The 18,394-nt window shown below is 32.5% G+C and overlaps 1 protein-coding gene across 4 annotated transcripts; it reads left to right on the forward strand.

The window, feature by feature from the left end:
* Nucleotides 1–1,638: 1,638 nt before the first annotated feature.
* LOC107612507 (protein NUCLEOLAR FACTOR 1) lies at nucleotides 1,639–17,622 on the forward strand. 4 transcript variants are annotated; one of them, XM_088496508.1, is made up of 27 exons: nucleotides 1,645–1,865; nucleotides 2,393–2,491; nucleotides 2,612–2,727; nucleotides 3,595–4,086; nucleotides 4,187–4,274; nucleotides 4,526–4,617; nucleotides 4,870–5,047; nucleotides 5,298–5,436; nucleotides 6,166–6,289; nucleotides 7,322–7,419; nucleotides 7,566–7,682; nucleotides 8,800–8,880; nucleotides 9,757–9,935; nucleotides 10,076–10,148; nucleotides 11,306–11,365; nucleotides 11,498–11,536; nucleotides 11,639–11,727; nucleotides 11,990–12,054; nucleotides 12,494–12,540; nucleotides 12,835–12,894; nucleotides 13,660–13,731; nucleotides 14,443–14,472; nucleotides 14,575–14,669; nucleotides 14,854–14,959; nucleotides 16,099–16,161; nucleotides 16,578–16,649; nucleotides 17,204–17,622. In XM_088496508.1, the coding sequence occupies exons 4-27, from the start codon at nucleotides 4,065–4,067 to the stop codon at nucleotides 17,279–17,281; spliced, it is 2,067 nt and encodes a 688-aa protein (XP_088352634.1). In that variant the 5' UTR covers nucleotides 1,645–1,865; nucleotides 2,393–2,491; nucleotides 2,612–2,727; nucleotides 3,595–4,064; the 3' UTR covers nucleotides 17,282–17,622. The 4 variants fall into 4 exon arrangements, with proteins under 4 accessions (XP_016169682.1, XP_088352634.1, XP_088352633.1 ...); XM_088496507.1 differs by having other exon boundaries at nucleotides 2,393–2,727; nucleotides 3,601–4,086; XM_016314196.3 differs by lacking the exons at nucleotides 2,393–2,491; nucleotides 2,612–2,727 and having other exon boundaries at nucleotides 1,639–1,865; nucleotides 3,601–4,086.
* The last annotated feature ends 772 nt before the right edge of the window (nucleotides 17,623–18,394 follow it).

Below are 18,394 nucleotides of genomic sequence, written 5' to 3' on the forward strand. Positions count from 1 at the left end.
TGGTTTAGCGTTAGAGAGGAGAAAAGTGCATTTAAGTTTCTTGAATACTTTTTTTTTTGTGTTTGGTAACTTTTTCTGCTCCGATCGTGATTTTCCATTCTAAATGCGCTTTTCTAAAAAGCATCACTTAATGTGCGTTTACATTTGGTGTTTCTAGTCTTTATTGGTTCCAATAGTTTTTTTCATAAGAATTTTTAAATTTGTATCGGTCACTTCTAAGGTGAATATTTCAAATTTATTTTTATCATTTTTAGTATTTTCTTTTATATTTGGATTTTTTATTTTTTTATTAAATTTCTTATTGTAATTTTATATAACTAGTGTATAAACCTGTGTAATGCACGGGAATAAAAGATATTAAATTTTTGAATAAATAATGTGTTAACAATTTTAATTATATATTTTTTTGAATAAATACAATATTAACACTTCTAATGGTATGAATTGAATCTTAATAAACAATTGAAATGTTTAATTAACAACACATGTTGCTTATGCTATTTGATAAACCATGATGCTTCATTATGGAAATGATTTATCATATACAATAGAAAGAATATTTGTTTTGTGAATATAGATATATACAACTATAATGTAGCTTATATTCATATTTAATCACTAATAACGAAGTTTTGTTGGTTGAATACACTATAAAAGATAATAGGAACAAACTTGTAAAAAAAAAAAATGTAGAAAATAAAAATATTTCTCTAGAAAATATACAATTCATGTCATCAAATATTCAACATCTTACCACACTTTATACAAATGCCTTGGTTTGAGCGTTGAAGATCATCCATCTAGCATGCAAATTTGTGGCACATATATCATTAACATTTTGAATGTTTTTTTTATGTTAAGAAACAACTTAAATCTTCTTTTTTTTTCTCTCTCTCTCTCTCATATGTTAGTCCTAACTCCCAAAACCATTCTTCTTAATTTTTAGTTTTAGTTTTAGGATGTAGCTTAGTTTTAGTTCTTTAAAATCATTTTTTTTCTAATTTTAATGATTAATTTTAGTTTTAGTACATAGCTTGGTTTTAATTCTTGCACTGTGAGATGAAGATTCTAACTTTTGTCTTATAGATTTAAAATTGAGATATTTTGATTTTTATATACATGAAAGTATTCTAATTATTTATCTATTTTTATTTAATTCGTTTAAACTTTCAAAATAAAAAATTTCATCATATAAAAATAAGAATTGTTATGATAAAAAGTCTAAATGTTAATTTTTGTTTTCAAAAATTAAAAAAATTCATTGTCAATTTTTAAAATGAATAATTTCATAAAAAAACGCATTTTAAGTATACAAACTGAAAAACAAAGGGATTTGTATTTTGTAAAGTTCAGATGGAGAGTTTTTGGATGGGAAAAGTATTTTGCATGGATTTGAAAACCGGACCGAATCGATCGGTTCAACCAGAATAACTAGAAACCGATTACTTAGTCGGTCCGAATAATCTCAAAAACCGAATGACAAAGAATCGGTGAAAAACCGGGCGAACCGGAAAAACCGTTCGATTTTTTGCCAGTTTAGTGGTTTGGAAATTCAGATGCCAAACTACGTCGTTTTGGCTTTTTTTTTTTAAAAAAAAAAAATAAAAAAAATAGAAAGGGGTACGCGTAACCTAACCTAACCCTAATCCACTTTCTTCCCCCTTCACCCACCAAGGCCACCATTGCCACCGCCCACCAAGCTCCAGATTCCAGAAACCACCGAGCCACCCACAGCCATCCACAGCAGCAGCGCTCCTCATTCGCCACCCAAACCAATCCACAGCAGCCCGACCACCACCGCGTTGAGCCCGCCTCCTCGTCGCCGAACGTCGCCGAGCTCGCCGAGCCCGCCTCCTCATTCGCCGGTAAGACTCTGTTCTTGTCTTCTTGATTTTGAACTTGCTTCCTTCTGAATTCTGACCTCGCCTGTTCTGTTTGAAAAAAAATAAATAAATAACAGGGTATCTGAGTTAAAAAAAAAACATATGAATCCAGTTAAATATGCTTCAGGTTCAATCTGTTTTTCAAGTCGTGTTGAGTCTCGAACACTTTTATTACCCTTTCAATCTGTTTGCTGCTTCTGAATATGTTCTGATCTTGATTTTTGTTTTTGATTTTCTATGCTGCATGTTCTGTTTGCTGCTTCGGTTTGCTGCTTCATGAATATTTTTGTTGCTTCTGAATGGAAATAGTTTGAAATTTTTATTTTACCTGAATCAGTTGATTTCTGTGACTGTCAAGCTGCATGAACAAATTACATATATTATGAACAGTGTCAATTATCTAGGCAGCAAAATTTATCTTTCATATACATGACCAAATGAAGCTCATATATACCTGTATGTTGACATAATCTTCTGTGTCATCAATATATTCATGCATATACAAACAGTATCATGATCATGATGAATATTTTTTCCTCCAACAACAAGTTCACCTACAACTGCGACAACCACACCTTCAACTTCCTCGTCCATAATGGCTTCATTCGGTTTCTCTGTTTTTCTCTCTAGATCTGTTTCCTCTGATTCAATTTTGTGTATATATATGTATACATTTTTGTGTAAATTGTGTTGTTTTGAATTTGATTTGTTTTGTTTGAATGGTGCAGTACTGAAATTGATCTGGTTTTGAAACTTTAATTAAAATAAAAAAAAAAAAAAGAAACTGATGATCCTCTTCTAAGCTCACTGTCACCACCGTCATTCCTCCCTCGCCATGTCTCCAGTAAGCCGCTGCTTCTTTAGTTTTGATTTCTAAGATTCTGGCTTCTGAGTTGATTTTTTGTACTAGATTCTGAATTGGGATTGTGTTCTGAGTTGGGTTGTTCCTTAATGTGAGTCTGAATTTAATTTGAATTGTTTCACTTAGTTTTCTGTTTCTGGATTTGGAGGTTGAGTTGTCTGTAACTCTGTATTCTGAGTTTTTGTTGTTGAAAAGCATTGAATTTGTTGAATCTAGTTAGGGTTTGGTTAGTTATAAGAGGCTTGTTGCACAATAAGAAATTTCATCAATGTGTTATTCAATTGAATTGTATATTGGCAGCCCAAAAAGGGATAATTGAATTGTATAAGAGAATTGATGTTAAATAATTAGCCTTGGCTTGATAATGTTTAATTTAACTCAATCTGAATATTATCAATGAACTTTTCATCTTCAATTTTTTTTATATCTTAAATTCTATTAAAATTTTTTTACTTAAAAATTCATGAATTTTAATGAATTTAAATATATAAAATTATATATTAAATTTTTAATAATTTTATTTAATATTTAATTAAACCGGTTGAATCCCGGTCGAACCACTGAACCAGTGAACCAGTCGCCTCACCGGTTCATTGACCGGTCCGGTTCTCGCAAACTTGGTTATAGTTTTATTTGATTGTTGTTTTCATGATTAGTATGTTTTTCTAGTTCTTATTTTGTTGGTTTGCTGTAGTTTAAAATTTTAATTGTTCTTGTTATTTTGATTTTCAGTTTTAATTGATCTTATTAACTTGTTAATTTGATAAATTATTGTTTTGGTGTTGTTCTTGACCTTTTGATTGTTATATTGTGTTTTGCTGTTGTTGATTTAATAAATTGTTCATTGAGTGGAAGATGAAAACCTGCCATGATAAACCTACTCCTGCCATGTTAAACCTGTCATGTTAAACCTTAAACCCTTAACCCTTAACCATTGGGCCCCTTCCTCGTGCACTTTGCCTCAAACCTTCACCTTAGTGCCACCGGCACACTGCCTCCGCCTTGACTTCTGCTTCTTCTCCGACCCGCCGCTCTCCTCCACAACACCATCATCTCCCTCTCGTCGCCTCGCCGCTGAGCTACTGCCTACGCTGTCAAGCTGCTGCTCCTGCTCCTGCCTCGGTGTTTCCCCATAGTCTTCAAAGTTTAGTATTCTCTACCTCTCTGTTCCTCTCCCTCGGCATCCACCTTCCTTTGCTTCCATCACCGGTCATACTTTCTCCAGACACTTGTGCCGACGACTAGTTTGACGGCTGAAGGAGGGAGCCGCCGCTGCTACTGTGCGGAGGTCAAGAGAGTGAGATTTTAAAAGGACGAAGATGACGCAGAGAGCTGACGCTGGTGCCAATTTTCATTCTTCTCTGCTTTTCCCACTATGGCAGTTAATTAAGTATGTGTTTTTTCTAAGCTTGGTTATTATTAAACTTTCTATTCTTTGTAGGGAAGAAGAAGAAGTCATCCAAACAGAAACCCAATAATATGAATGTGAATATTCTGCAGACTGATCCTCCTACTTCTAACCTTAAAAGGTAGTAACAGTGTGTATTTTTTCAACTATTTTAATGCTCTATGAAACAACCACATAAGCTAGGATAAATTCATTTACTTTGTTCTAAAGTCTTAGTATTGATTGTTACATTGGTCCATGCATATTTAGTTTACTATCTTATTTAAATGATCAAGCACTTAATCATGCTCATCTGACATTGCCTTTTGTTTGGGATATTTTTATTTTAAAGAAAGGGTTTAAAATTTTTCGTCGCTTTACCCCTATTTTCAGGAAAAGGCAAAAAGTTAAACGTGACGAAATGAAGAAAGAGGCGGAGCTCCCTGCGCATCGGAAGCGGAAGGATGACCATGATGATGAAGAAGGTTTGATTCTGCAATATTTAAAAAAATTATGATTATGTGGAAGGCAAGAACTTTGAGAAGAGTAGAAATAGCAATGTTTTAACTTAAATTTTCGTCAATATTTCTGTTCATTAAGGATTTGTTTCAGTTTTGTAATTAGGGTCTGTACATCCATTTTGTTTTCTGCAATCTCTCTCTGATTTTCAATAGCATAAGATGGTTATTTAATTTCGGGATATCATTTATTGATGTTTGTATTCTTTACTGTCTTAGATTTTAATGATGATTCTCCTAGAAACAGTGACGCGGAAAGGATGTTGCAAGATTCAGATGACAATGATTCTCAATCAACAGGCTCTGAGACTGAATATGATGCTGAGTTTTCTCAGTCAGATGAAGAGGATGTTGGAATTGATGGTCAACCAAATTATGAGGATTCAGTGCACTTAAGGTTTGTTAATATTTTTTGCTTTCTCAGTTTCATTTTTATTTTTATTTTCTAAATAAAATATAGGTGTGGAATGGAGATGGAGAAAGAAAAATATTATCCGAGTAATACCAATGTCTTATGATGTTCTGCAATGAATCTGAAATTGTACCAACTACTTATTTCTTTGTCATTATACATAACTCAAATGAATTTCCTGCTCTTTTCATTCTTTTTATCCTATAGTCTAACATACAATATTTTGTGTCTGTAGTTCTTTTAACCTATATTTGGAACATAATTTAACAAAAGAAGAGATAGACAACCAAAAGGGTTCCAAATTTAAATGGGAGGTACCAGCCATTGGCATGTCGAGTTGCAAATGGATAGGAACTGGAGAAAATATTTTGGAGGTATTTCATGTTTGTTATTTTTTACTACTTTTTTTTTTATTATTTAAAACTATTGGCATATCCAAGATTGAGTAGCTTCTTTGTGGAAGTGCTAAATCTAGTGTAATTATTTTGGCCACAAGCTGAATGGTTGTAATAAAGTAAAGGGGAATAGTAGACATTAGCAGCTGGCCATAGAATTCATTGCTTTTGCCTTCTTGTCTAGAATGATGATACTTCATTCCCCATATGGTTACCTCTTTTTCAAAGTAGATAATGCTATATGTTAGGTGGGGAAAATAATTAGATATTACAGCATTGATGTCAATTTCAATGCTCATCACCTATATGCTTTGTAGTAGAACTACTTGATTTATTGTTTGCATCCTAATCATTTTGTTGGTAAGGCTATGCGAGTTGATGTTAGACTACTAGTATATCAAGTCATGGTATGTTGTGTGCTATTTTCATGGAGATTTTGATTAATAGTCCTTTAAACAAAGGTAAAAAAATATGGAGTAGTTCTTTTCGGATGAAATCAACATTGTTCAACGAAGAATATTTTCCTCTATTGTTATCTTTTCCTTGTCATTGACACTGCCCATTGCTTTATTGTAAGTTTTTCTCTTTGAATCTTAATCCATGTACTAAAAAGGAGAATTGTTTCTGGTAACTTAATTCGTTAAAAACATTATTTGGTGTGTAAATATTTACGGGTATTACATTTTTGTCTCTTGTTTTCTCTTTTAGGATTTGAACTCCAATTCTTTCGATGGTCTGATACCAAGGTTGTATGAGCACTGGATGGATGTCTACAAGACATCTGGGGGCAAGGATTTGAATTCATCTATGCAAAAAATATTTTTCTCCCTTTGTAAGTTCGTTTTCAGTTATAATGAATAAATCATGTTCTAGTCTCATTATTTGCATCTAGCATAATAACTACCCTTGATTTTTATCCTGAAACTAAGGGGTTGTTTAAACAATATCTTCCATTTTTTAGAAGACTTCCAAATTTCTTTTATTTCATGTAAAATTTTCTGAGCTGATAGGGGGTTGTATTGGCTATATTGAAAAATAGCAATAAGCCAAAGGAATCTAAATCCTCTTATGGTAATTTAATTTTTTAATGCTCAACAAGAGAGAATGTAAACCTTCTACTCTTTATGGTCTATGCAGTAAAATTCATGTGGTACACTGGAGTCAGTATAGATACAGCTATAGGATTTAACTTCTTTCTTGAATGGTTAAGTATTATATTTATCCAAAACTTTTAGAATAAATATATCAATGTTTTCTGTAATGTTTTTTGGTCCTATTTGTGCCTCGAATGTTTTTAAAAGTGACCCATTGTTATCTTTATTTAATTCCATCAAAATGCAATAACAAAGGTTGTATATCTTTTCCGGCCCGAAGGTTTTCTGCAATTTGGTAAAAAAGGACCTGATTTTACATATAGACACATGAACACGATGATGATGGGAAGTGGGAAAGAGAACAATTATCTCTTCAATCTCTTATTATAATTTCTTTTTAATTTTAGGATTTTATTTTTACCTTTTTTGTGAATTTATTCACAATGGTCATGTCATTTTATTAGAGCATGCCACTTGCGACATTTGTTGTACACGTCACCATCTCCATTTTATTTGTCGTTTGGTATGATAAATTGATAATTGACACCACAATATGCTGCTTATTTGCACTAAACCACTTTTGAGTGTATTTTGAAATTCTCTTATAGTAGTTATCCAAGTTACACACTCGAGCACTTTTGTTGTTGTTGTTGTTGTTGTTTACTCCCGTTGAGGATGCTTGGTTCCTTTTTGCATAAAGGTTGTGATTTATTTATTTATTTTTCTTCCATCATTATAATGATATTGCCTTCATGTTGACATGTTTCTAGGCAGCAGATACCGGGATATACTGCACTGTAATAAGAAACCATTCTATGTCAAAGGTCTTGAAGATACAAGCATCATGGATGCATACATAATGCATTCTGTAAGCAAATTTCCCTGCCATTTTATTTAAGATTGTGGATTTTGTCAAAATCTTTTGCATGGTGGCAATGTATATTACAGATTATATTACACACCCATGCCTACGCTATATTGATAGCAATGACATAATGGCTATATCGTTCGCAGCTCAATCATGTGTTCAAAACTAAAGATTGTGTGAAAAAGAATGATGCAAAATTATCCAGAGATGGAGAGAGTGCTGGTAGCGACAAATTCCGAGATCAAGGTTTTACTCGTCCAAAGGTAAAGGACCATTAGTCATTTGGGACAGATCTATTACCATTGTTGTGGGGCAAGCGCCTCCACTACAATTTGAAATTTTTTTTCGTAGTACATGATAATAATATTTATTTACCCCCATTAAATTATTGAATTTGACCCCACAATAATTTTTTACTCAACTTTTGGTACTTAATAGTCAATTTAAGAATTTTATATTAGTTGTCTATTAGAATGATTAATTCTCAATTTAAACGAGATTTGGTGTTTTTTCTTAGAAATCGACTCGAAAGAGTATTATTTATTTTCTTTTGAAATTAGCTTTAGTTTTTTCCGCAGCAACTGCATTAATTGTAAGAACTTTTTCAACTATGAATATCAATAAAAGTTGGCTTCTAATTGTATAAGAAGTAAATTTCTAAATAATTGTTACTGATATAGAGATATTTTGATTGTATTGTTAAGAAAAAGATTGCTCAATTTTTTAAAAATATGAAACCTAAAAAATAGACTCTTATATTATATGTTACTATTTAAATTACTACTTTAGTGTTTTAATTTGTAAATTAGATATTTTGAAGACTAATCATATTTACAATAACAAAATATAATTATAACAATAATCATGCTACATGTACATAAAAAATAACCACCTGCATAGAATATATATTAAAATGCAAAATACATATTGAAAATGAATTAAACAACACATGTATTTATACACAAATATATAATGGTTAATAGATAATCTGATAACTGATTTTTGTATACACATAATATTTTTATAATAAAAATTATTATTATATTATATATATTATTTTCCCCCACTATCAAAATTTTTTGGATCCGTTATTGAATCATTTCTATAATGGATTTCTGATTATAATTAAATTTGTCACTTGTCTAATTAGTGTTTTGCTATACTTGTTCTAAACTGCATCTTATTATCTAAATGAATTAGTAGATTTGGTATTTTCGCCTTGTTCTTTTTATTGCTTAATCATGTTCAATTGGTAAGCTTAGTAAAACCTAGAAATGCATGTAGTCTAAGAAGAATCATAGGTATACAAGAAAGTTCTTTTCATGTTAATTTGTTATGTTTCAAACAACGTATATGATCCTTTATTTACTTGTGCTCCAGGTTTTAATTTTATTGCCAATGGCAAGCATCGTGTATCGTGTTGTGAAGAGGCTTATACAACTTACACCTTCAGCTCACAAGGTGCTTTTGTACCTACCTCTCTAGTTGATACTCTTTCCATCTAACCATGGTATTGCCCCTTGAACATGAGCTAAATTATCAATACACATCTAGACTCTGAGGAGTTGCCTCAACTCTTAAGTTTTTTTTTCCCCTCAACTACAGGTTATCTCATAGTAAAGAGTCGGGATATATCGATGAACTCCCCCATCGGACTATTTTTCAGTTTTATCTTTCTATATTTCTCTTATGCGGACTTCTACTTTCTGGTTCATGATTGTGATCCTTCCATTGGGTGGTTAATATTCTGCATGTGTTGGAAAATATCATTTAAAAAGTTGGCTTATGTTGTGTGTTTTCCTTTTGTTTTTGCCGGCTTCTCTCTGTACAATTTGGTTTTCCTTTTAGTTTATTAGTGGTTTCTCAATAGATCCCGTTAACTTTAGGAAACTAAGGTTTTACATGGTTGATGGTTATTATTTGTCATTAGTTTCTTTCTACTGTATGGGTGGTTTCAGTAACTATGTATAATAGGCTTCTTCTGTTATTGTGTATCATTCTTGCAGATGTTAGAAAATTGTGTGCCTCCTTGATTAAAAGGAATACAAGGTTCTGTAAAAGGAAGACCATTCTTTTCCAGATTCAATGCACATTATCAATTCTAATGCTAGTGAAATTCCTAGTTCATTAATCGGTGGATGTCTACAAATGACCTTTAATTTAACATTGTTAGGCTTAAATCATGCTATTACATGTAACTTTCTGCTGCAGTTTCTGATAACTGACTCACTGTTGCAAGTGTTGCTTATTAGTATTATCTAATTTTATTACATTTTTGTTGAGCAAGATAGACAATTCTGTAAGTCCTTTGTGATATTTAAGTGTTTGTTTTCTCAGGTTAATGTTGAGCATATGGATCGTTTTTTAACTAAATTTGGAAGTGAAGAGGGCAATGAGGAAAATGACCATGATTCTGAAAATAAAAAACCTCAAAAAACATCCAAACCATCTGACTATGAAGTACTTTTTGGTGGCAATAATGAGGACGATTTTATGATCGGCATCAAATTTACTAGGTAACAAATTTCACTGCTTGGTGATTAGGATTGCTTATTCTTTATCCTTTCCCAAGACATGCTATGCAATAGTCCACTATCTGTATTTTTTAGTATATTATAATGAATTTTTTTTTTCTTATTCATAAAATTCCTTGCAGGAAGACAATTAAGTTGTTCAGCGATTTCCATACCTCAGACATCATTGTTGCTTCAGCGCTTTCCTTGGTTAATGTAAGTGGGATTTTTCTTTTATGAAAAAGAATCATTCTTGGGTTCTTATTCATATTTGCCTCCTAGATATTTTTTTGCTCACTTTAGATTATATTATCACTCGTGATTTTTCTGTGCAATTTCCCCTTGTGTTTTAGTTTTATTTATTTATTTTTGTTTGACAGTAAAGGTTTATTAATATTAGTATAGAAGACAATTCCAAGTGACAAGCTAGACATCCTTTAAAAGAAACAATAGACTGGAAACAGAAATTTTTATCAAGAAGGCATGAAATGTCATGAGAATGCAATTACTCCGCTAAAAGTTACCAAATGTTATTTGATGTGTTATTTGTTTTTGGAGAGTTTTGTTCTTGTGCTGAAAGCCTGAAACCATTGTCATGTGATGTCACCTTCAACACATTTTACATGATCAAAATCAGATGTCACTTGTTAAGGTGATGGTACATGAAAACAGTCTGGATTGGATTCTTTCCTGAGGTACAGTGATGGAAGTGACTATGCCAAACAAGTTTTCTAGGTCTGATTTTGTAGGAATCAATTTTCTTCACTTGGGCTTTATATAGCCTTAGGATTTAACAATTACAGTCCTAAACCTTCTAGGATAGGTAAAAGGTGTTTAATATTGTTTTTGGGGGGTCAAGAATGTTGGATCAGTAAGTGAAGAATTAAGGGGAGAATGAAAGGAAACAAGAGAAAGTTAGCTTATTCTGGTCCATGTCGCCGGTTCATATAGACTGTGTTGTAGCTACTCACTCTCTCTTCAGTTCGGATAAGGAAAATTTCTGGCATATATTCACTTTTCTTGAATGAGACTAGACTTGGGTATGCAAGTTTTCTGTTTTTTGGGTACAGCCTGCATATATGTTCAATTATAATCTTGATAATATTGTGCAATTTTTAAATTTTGAAGTTCGTAACATGTAGCTGTAAAAATGGTTCCCTTAGTTTGGCTTCAAATTTTTATTTTTATTTTTTATATTAATTCTGGCTTCTAAAAGGCTTACTTTTTAAATCTAGATTTTGCTTGTTGCTGCATTTAAATTGTAACTTACTAAATGAAAAAGAAACTGTTATACTTTACATATTTTGAATTTGAATTGGATTTTTCTTAATATCCTTATCGCAAGTGCCTGACATCAGTGTTGTGAATGTTAGAAAATTGAAGAGGCCGGGTGTAACAAGGAAAAAGATGTAGATTTTCTTTCATCGATCGAGGTAAGTGGCTCTACTTGTTATTTGTTAGACCATGCTTTATAAATTCTATTTGAATATGTAGTTACCCTGTGTATAGGTCATTGGATCATATAGTTTGAAGTTGACAAAGTATATTTTATTATGTTTGAGTAGGTGCTGATTATTGATCATGCTGATGTAATAGCAATGCAGGTTTGTTGTATCTTGTATGTTTCTTTAAATTATAATAATAATTTGAAGGTCACTATAAGTTGGAAGAGTATAAATGTTGGCTATTATTTTTGAAACTTCCAGAATTGGTATCATGTACATACAGTTATTGACCACTTGAACCGTTTACCATCGAAGCAGCCTGGAACTGATGTTATGCGCATTAGACCATGGTACACTTTATGTTGGATTTTTCTTAGATTTTCATTTCTTTCCATTTAGTTGGTGGTTGTTAAATTTGGGGGGAGTGACGTAGTTTTCATTTCCATGAATTGGATATTTGGGAGGGAGTGACCTGCCTTTTTGTACACGATTATTTTTGTTCCATGAACTGCATGTTGCACTCAGGTCATTGAAAGCTAAGGTGTCAGAAATGAGATGCATTTCTGGTTTTTCTACCCTAGAATCTTGAAATCTTAGTTTTTCTTTGTTTAGGTATCTTGATGATAATGCCAGATTTTACAGGCAAACAATTGTTCTGGGGTTTTATTCAAATCCAGGTGATGAACCTTCCTTATTTTGGCCAAGATGTTGAGAACAATCTTGCATTCACATAGTTTTGTCTTTACCTTCTCTATAGAAGGATAGATATTATATGTTTTAACAGACCTTTGTATTCTTCATCCTTTTGTTCTGTTTGATAAATAGGGGATGTTAATTTGCTGGAAGAAAGAATATTTTATTGCTTCAGTATTTCAATTGGGGATTCATCCAATATCCATTCAAAATTTACATAAACAATCATCAAGATAATCTATTTCCAATTATAATACATGGTTAAAATTTGTGTACTTTCCTTGTCCGAAGGACCTTTTTTGATTAACTTATGGTAACCTTTGTTGATGCTGAGTTATAGAGTTTTCTAATGAATCCTTTTTGACTAGCATTATTAAGAAACCACGTTGAGTAATTTACAGCTTATTCATTTCCTTGTTGCAGATATAAATGCTTCATTCAATCATCAGTGCTGTAATTATGAAGGGAAGGTATGCAAAATGTCTGGTTGCACTTTACATTCGTTTAGATGGGCTCAATGTTTGTACCTACGATCACTCCTGGAGGGTTAGAGATACATCATTGCCGAAAGAGTTCTCATGGAAAAATCTCAAGTTTTTGCCATTCTCTTTAATATGGTTTTTATTTTTCTTATATGGACTTAACCCTAGGCATTGTTGATATGCTGTGCCTTATAATGAGATGAGAATCATAAGAAGGTTTTCTTTCTTATTGCTTAAGCAACTACACCAACCAATTATATTCCTTGTATTTGATATCTGCAGGTGAAGCTGGTTTGTGATTATAAAGGTGTTTTACACAAAGTTCTTCCCGAAATAAGACAAGTATGCTTTCTCGGTATTACTTTCTTAAAGTAGAGGTTCAGATGGGAATGAAACCATTTGGGTGTAGATGCATTCTGATAGCGTAATCACAATATCATTGCACTTAAATTTACTTGGATCACTTATGTGATGCATAAAACAATATTCATTGTTGTACTGTTCCTTTGAAAAGTACATTGGGGGGGAGGGGGGAAGCTCATTAGTGAGACTGATCTTTTCTTGTAAGCAGAAACAATAATATTTTTAAAGATGAAAGAGTTTACAGTAGACTTTTGAAAAAGCTACCTCCTGCTCCTCTGACATATTTTGGGATCTTGTGGTGAAGATCTCTAAGGACTTGATAATTGGAAAGTGGCTGATTTTTTATTAGACCTTAAGATTACTCTCATTTTGGCTTGTCTCTCTAGCATTCTTCTCTGCTTGGTATCTTTGTTCATTTGCTGGTAGTGTGGCTAATACAATTTAAAAAATCATGGATAATTTAATTGTATTCTCTTCTGGGTGGAGGTCCTAATGAGCCAATAGATTAGTTGGATGACTGCCATAGTTAAACGAGGCATACAGTTGAAAATGTCTTGATAAACTTTGTTTTAGGCAGTTGTGATATATAATGTATGCTCAACTATTGTATTCTTATTATTAATTCGTTTGACATGCTTGTAGTCCTTAATTATTCTTGAGGTGTTGAGTTATCAAATATTATTCCAAATTATCTTGCCTCGTTTTCCCTTATGCTAATAATTCTCTTGATCACGTGACTTGTAGATCTATGAACGATTTCATGTAGACTCAATAGTAGATGCTGATGATGCTCGCTTTGATTATTTTGTTAAGAAGGTATATGTTTAAGAATTGCAGTTTTGAAATTTTACATGTTGAGTTGAACTATTTTTGAAAAACTAATTATCCAAATATTTTTCTGTGACTTGAATGAAGTCATATGTCAAATAAACATCATTTTTGTAGCTAACTTATGGTCAGTTGGAGTGGCAAATGCTCCTTCTTTTTAATAAGTGAACTTGAGTTTGAGTTCTGTGTATGGAGTAACAAGCATTGGGAGAGTTATGCCCCGTATTGGATTTCAAATGTTGGAATAGGATCTGATTGGAGGATACTTGTGGTTTCAGTTATTAAAAATAAATTATAGTCTTGGAAATCAATGCCAAGCAGTTAGACCTATATTTATCCTGGTTGGCCAATTTTTATCTAGATATTTATGATATCGTAGTCAATATTTAAACAAATATTTATAATATTAGCTAATTAAAAAGACTACTACATCAAGGTATGCTTCAATGTTATCCATTTATTGGATATTTGGGTGCACACTGATTTATCCAACTGCCCAATCTCATTTTGGTAGATGAAAGAAATACTTCTATATTTTATGTGTTATTTTTCTGGGTTTGAAATGCTTCTGTTCAATTTCTTTATATAAATTCCTTAGGACAGTTTAAAATATTTTTTTATTAGGTGAATATTGTTAAAAATTTATGGCAATTTGTAGTCAAATTTATAGATATGATGTCAGTCATTTGTATCTTGCAGGTTTTCCCACGGATCAAAGATTCTGATCAGGTTAGGTTTTTTAGGTAGTTCAATTTCTGATGTGTATGCCTGTGATAAATGAAATTTATATACTAATTATTTTGGTTCTGTTGGATGAAATCTTTGATACAGGGAGGCATTATGATATTTATCAGTTCTTACTCTGAATTTATTCGAATCCGAAATTTTTTGAAGTCACAGAATGCTTCATTTTGTCTTCTTGGGGAGTAAGAAGCCTACTTTTCATCTTTACTTTGAAACTTTGTAGCTGTCAATTATTGCATGTTTTCGGAATATATCTCTAATGTTTGTCTGTAAATCAGAGATGGTATACTTATCCTGATATAATAATTTTTCATAATTATGCATGATTTATGAGTGTTTTTTTTTTTTTTTTCTGGACTAATATAGGTATACGACCCAAAGTGACATTTCTCGTGCACGTAATTGGTTCAATGAAGGAAAAAGGAAGATCATGCTTTACACCGAGAGGTCTCACTTCTACCACCGATACAAGGTTGTATACACTTTTTCTCTTTTTGCCTTTGCCTTTGCTATTTTCTCTAAATTCAAGAGGATTAGTGGATTTTTTTGGGTATACACACACAAAAAGGTTTCTTTTGTTGTTTTTTCAATCACTTGGTGGTCTCACTCCACGTCTCGTATGCAGTTGTGCACTTCCATACCCATCCCGTCTTGATTTTTTTTTCTACCCTCTTTGGAAATCTCTTTGTTTTTCACCTTTCATTTCCCAGCACTTGACCCTTGTGTTCTTCTCTTCACCTTTTGATGTACTCAAAAATCCATAACAAGCTGTCGGGAACCTATGTTGGATGGGCAAGCACTCTCTTGGGATAACTTAGCAGTCAGTACAAAATTTCTAGTTGAAATTTCTTAGCAAGAAAAAAATGATTTGAAAGTTTTTCACCCATTCTTTTGTGTTATAAGTGTTCTCCCGCTTCTTAGAACAACTGTTCGCTAACTGCAATAAGAAACTCAGGTTAAAGAGAAGTCCAAGATGGCTGTACCCTCTTTGTTCTCTATTCCAAATCCATGATCTCCGTGGATCACTTCATACCCATTCCCATCCTTCTCCGCATGTCCTTTTAAGTTCCAAGAAAGTCTGGTTTCCCTACTTTATGCCTTGGATTAAACCTTTTAGATCTTCACGAAGTTTTGTCTTGTAGTGTTCTTTTAAACCGACTTTTGTGCATAGGCACTAATCACAAAGAAGTGCTCCCCCTCAACTGCAAATTTTAGTGTAATGATCCAATCACCCGCATTTTTAACCGCTACCACATCTTTTTCCCAATGCTTATCAAAGGATAACGCCTATCTCATTCCATACCAAGGTTCCAAATTACATTGCCTTCACCTGACTCACTTGACTTTTTACCTGTGCACTCCCACCATTGATTTTCGCTATGATTCATCCACATAGCACGTCGCTTCTTGGTAACAACCTAGCCTTAACACAATTCCATCTTTGATTCATGTCATCGGGATTCAAAAGAATTTTACGTTGGTTGTTTAGCCTAACGCAACCCTCCTCTTTTATTTGGAGTTGGGACAGGCTATGTAAAATGTTTGTAATAAGTTTGATACAGGCAGAGTTATACACAATATTGACAAACATAGCTTATTTCTTGATGGCAGATTCGTGGAGTTCAGAACTTAATCATGTATTCACTACCAGAAAGGAAGGAGTTTTTCCCTGAGGTGAGCAGGCTAATCAAGTAGGTTTTGTTTTTATTTCTTTCAAAGAATTCGTAAGAAAGGAAAGTGTGAAATGGGAGTGTAGGATACAAAGAAACTAGAGAAGGAAGAGAAAACAATAAATAACATAACTCCACAAATCAACTATTCTCTTGGTCTCTAATCTTGACAACCTGGAAAAAGTCAATATGCAAAATATGCCAAGGAATTTAAAACGAGCCCTACCCTTCAAAGTACCTTATTAATTTATTATGCTCTCATTTATTTCAATAGCCTATGCATTTCAGTAATTAGTTCATCACTTCATTGCTTCGTTGTTCTGTTGATAAAATCTTTAATAGGTTCTTATTCTCAGTTTTTCCATACAAGTTGAACATAATATATCTCTTATTTTATTGCTATCCCTTTACATCTTGCAGATTCTGAATATGCTTGATGGGTCTGCCAGTATGGCATGCACTCTTATGTTTTCTTCCCTTGACAAGTTTCGGGTAATACGTTCTCTCCTTGATGTCCCTTTTAGGATATATACAAATTTAAACACCCTCTCCCCACCACCCCACAAAAAAAAAATCATAACCGATTATTATGCTACTTGCTGTCATGTAGTGTGTATGTAATTGTTGGTTGGCTAATTGAAATGCATGGTAGTAATGAGAATTGTACGAGAAAAGGGCTAAATAAGGGAGGATTTACGTAACTGGTTTATGTATCACATAAGAAAAGTGAAACTCAGTAGATTCTAGTTTAGAAAGTGATAAGTTTGGTGCAAGTTTCTTATAAATTATAAATTATTTTTCCGCATTCAACATATTCACTTGAGATATAGCTAAAATCCCCAATTACTTGCACTTCTATCGCTATATTTCTAAAAAAGATGTCTGAAACATCTGTACATCTAACTTTTTCAATGAAACACTTTTCTAGTTCTATTATTTATTTATTTATTTATTTTTGGCTAGCCATTCCTCCTAAAATTTCTTCTAACAGCAACATAATGTAATAATATTATGATATTTGTTTTGCTATGGAAATCACAATTCAGCTGGAAAGAATTGTTGGGACTAATAAAGCAAAAAGGATGGTGACGGCTGAGAAATCTGTATTTGTCTTTTGTCATTAGAAATCTGTAGTATTCCAAAGCCTTTAAGGCATGCTCTTGGATTTTGAGAACGATCCTTTTTGACCAAATGAAGTTGAAAATGACCCTTTTTTTTTTTTCCGTGGTGCGTTGTGAGACTGCCTCAATTTCAGTTTCGGAACACAAATGAAGGGAAGCTTATGCGTTGGGTTGAGTCTCTACTAGTCTTACTATTTTCGAGTTAAATTTAGATTGTGAATACTGAATAGCCATAGTGTAAAAAATATTGCAGTTTGAGAGGGTTGTAATCTTGGTTGTAATCTTATATACTTTTTGGCTTACATGACTATATATATGGAACAAGTATTTTTACGTTGCCTCGATACATAGCGTTATTTAAGCTGTTCTTAAATCATAGGTTTATTAGAATTTAGGTCATAAGTTTGAATAATCTGTTTTCATTATATTATTGTATTGTGGAGGAAGAGGGAAAATTATTATTATTTTGTTGAAAAAGATTCCTATGTTTTTTCCTCCGTTTAAAGTGAAAAATAAAAAGATGTTGGCGCTAAAATAAAGGGATCCTGACGAAGTTGTTGGTAAAAGTGGTAACTTCGTCTGGTGACTAGTGAGTCAATGCAAATGTTATGGTGCGAAGAAGGAAAAATAATTTCACGAAAAAAAGTAATAATATAATAAGATAAGAATTCTATTAGGTAGATAATGAGAAATCTTGATAATGTGTATAATAAATTTTAAATTTAGCCCAATACAAAGAAAAAAACAATCTAAACAGTTATTTTAAAAAATTAACCATTTCAACTCTAATTTACCAATAAAATTTATCTAAATACTATCTCTCTCCAACGGTCAGTTACCACACTTTCATCAATTATCCCATCTCTTCGGTGTTAGAAGCTTCTTACTGGCCATAAAAAACAACTAATTATTAAAATAATCATCCGACTACCTAGTGAAATGACCATCTAGTATTTGTTAATTATATATACTTAAATTGAATTAAAGAAAATAACCATCCAATTAAAAATTAAAATAATCATCTACATACTAGTAAATTGAACATCCAACATTTAAATTCATCAGTCTTCAACCCACTCAAAGCGAAGTACAGCAACAACAACCTGTACACGAAAT

Source organism: Arachis ipaensis, chromosome B8 (genome assembly GCF_059453495.1).
Source record: "Arachis ipaensis isolate K30076 ecotype BB chromosome B8, ASM5945349v1, whole genome shotgun sequence".
Lineage (NCBI taxonomy): Eukaryota > Viridiplantae > Streptophyta > Magnoliopsida > Fabales > Fabaceae > Arachis > Arachis ipaensis.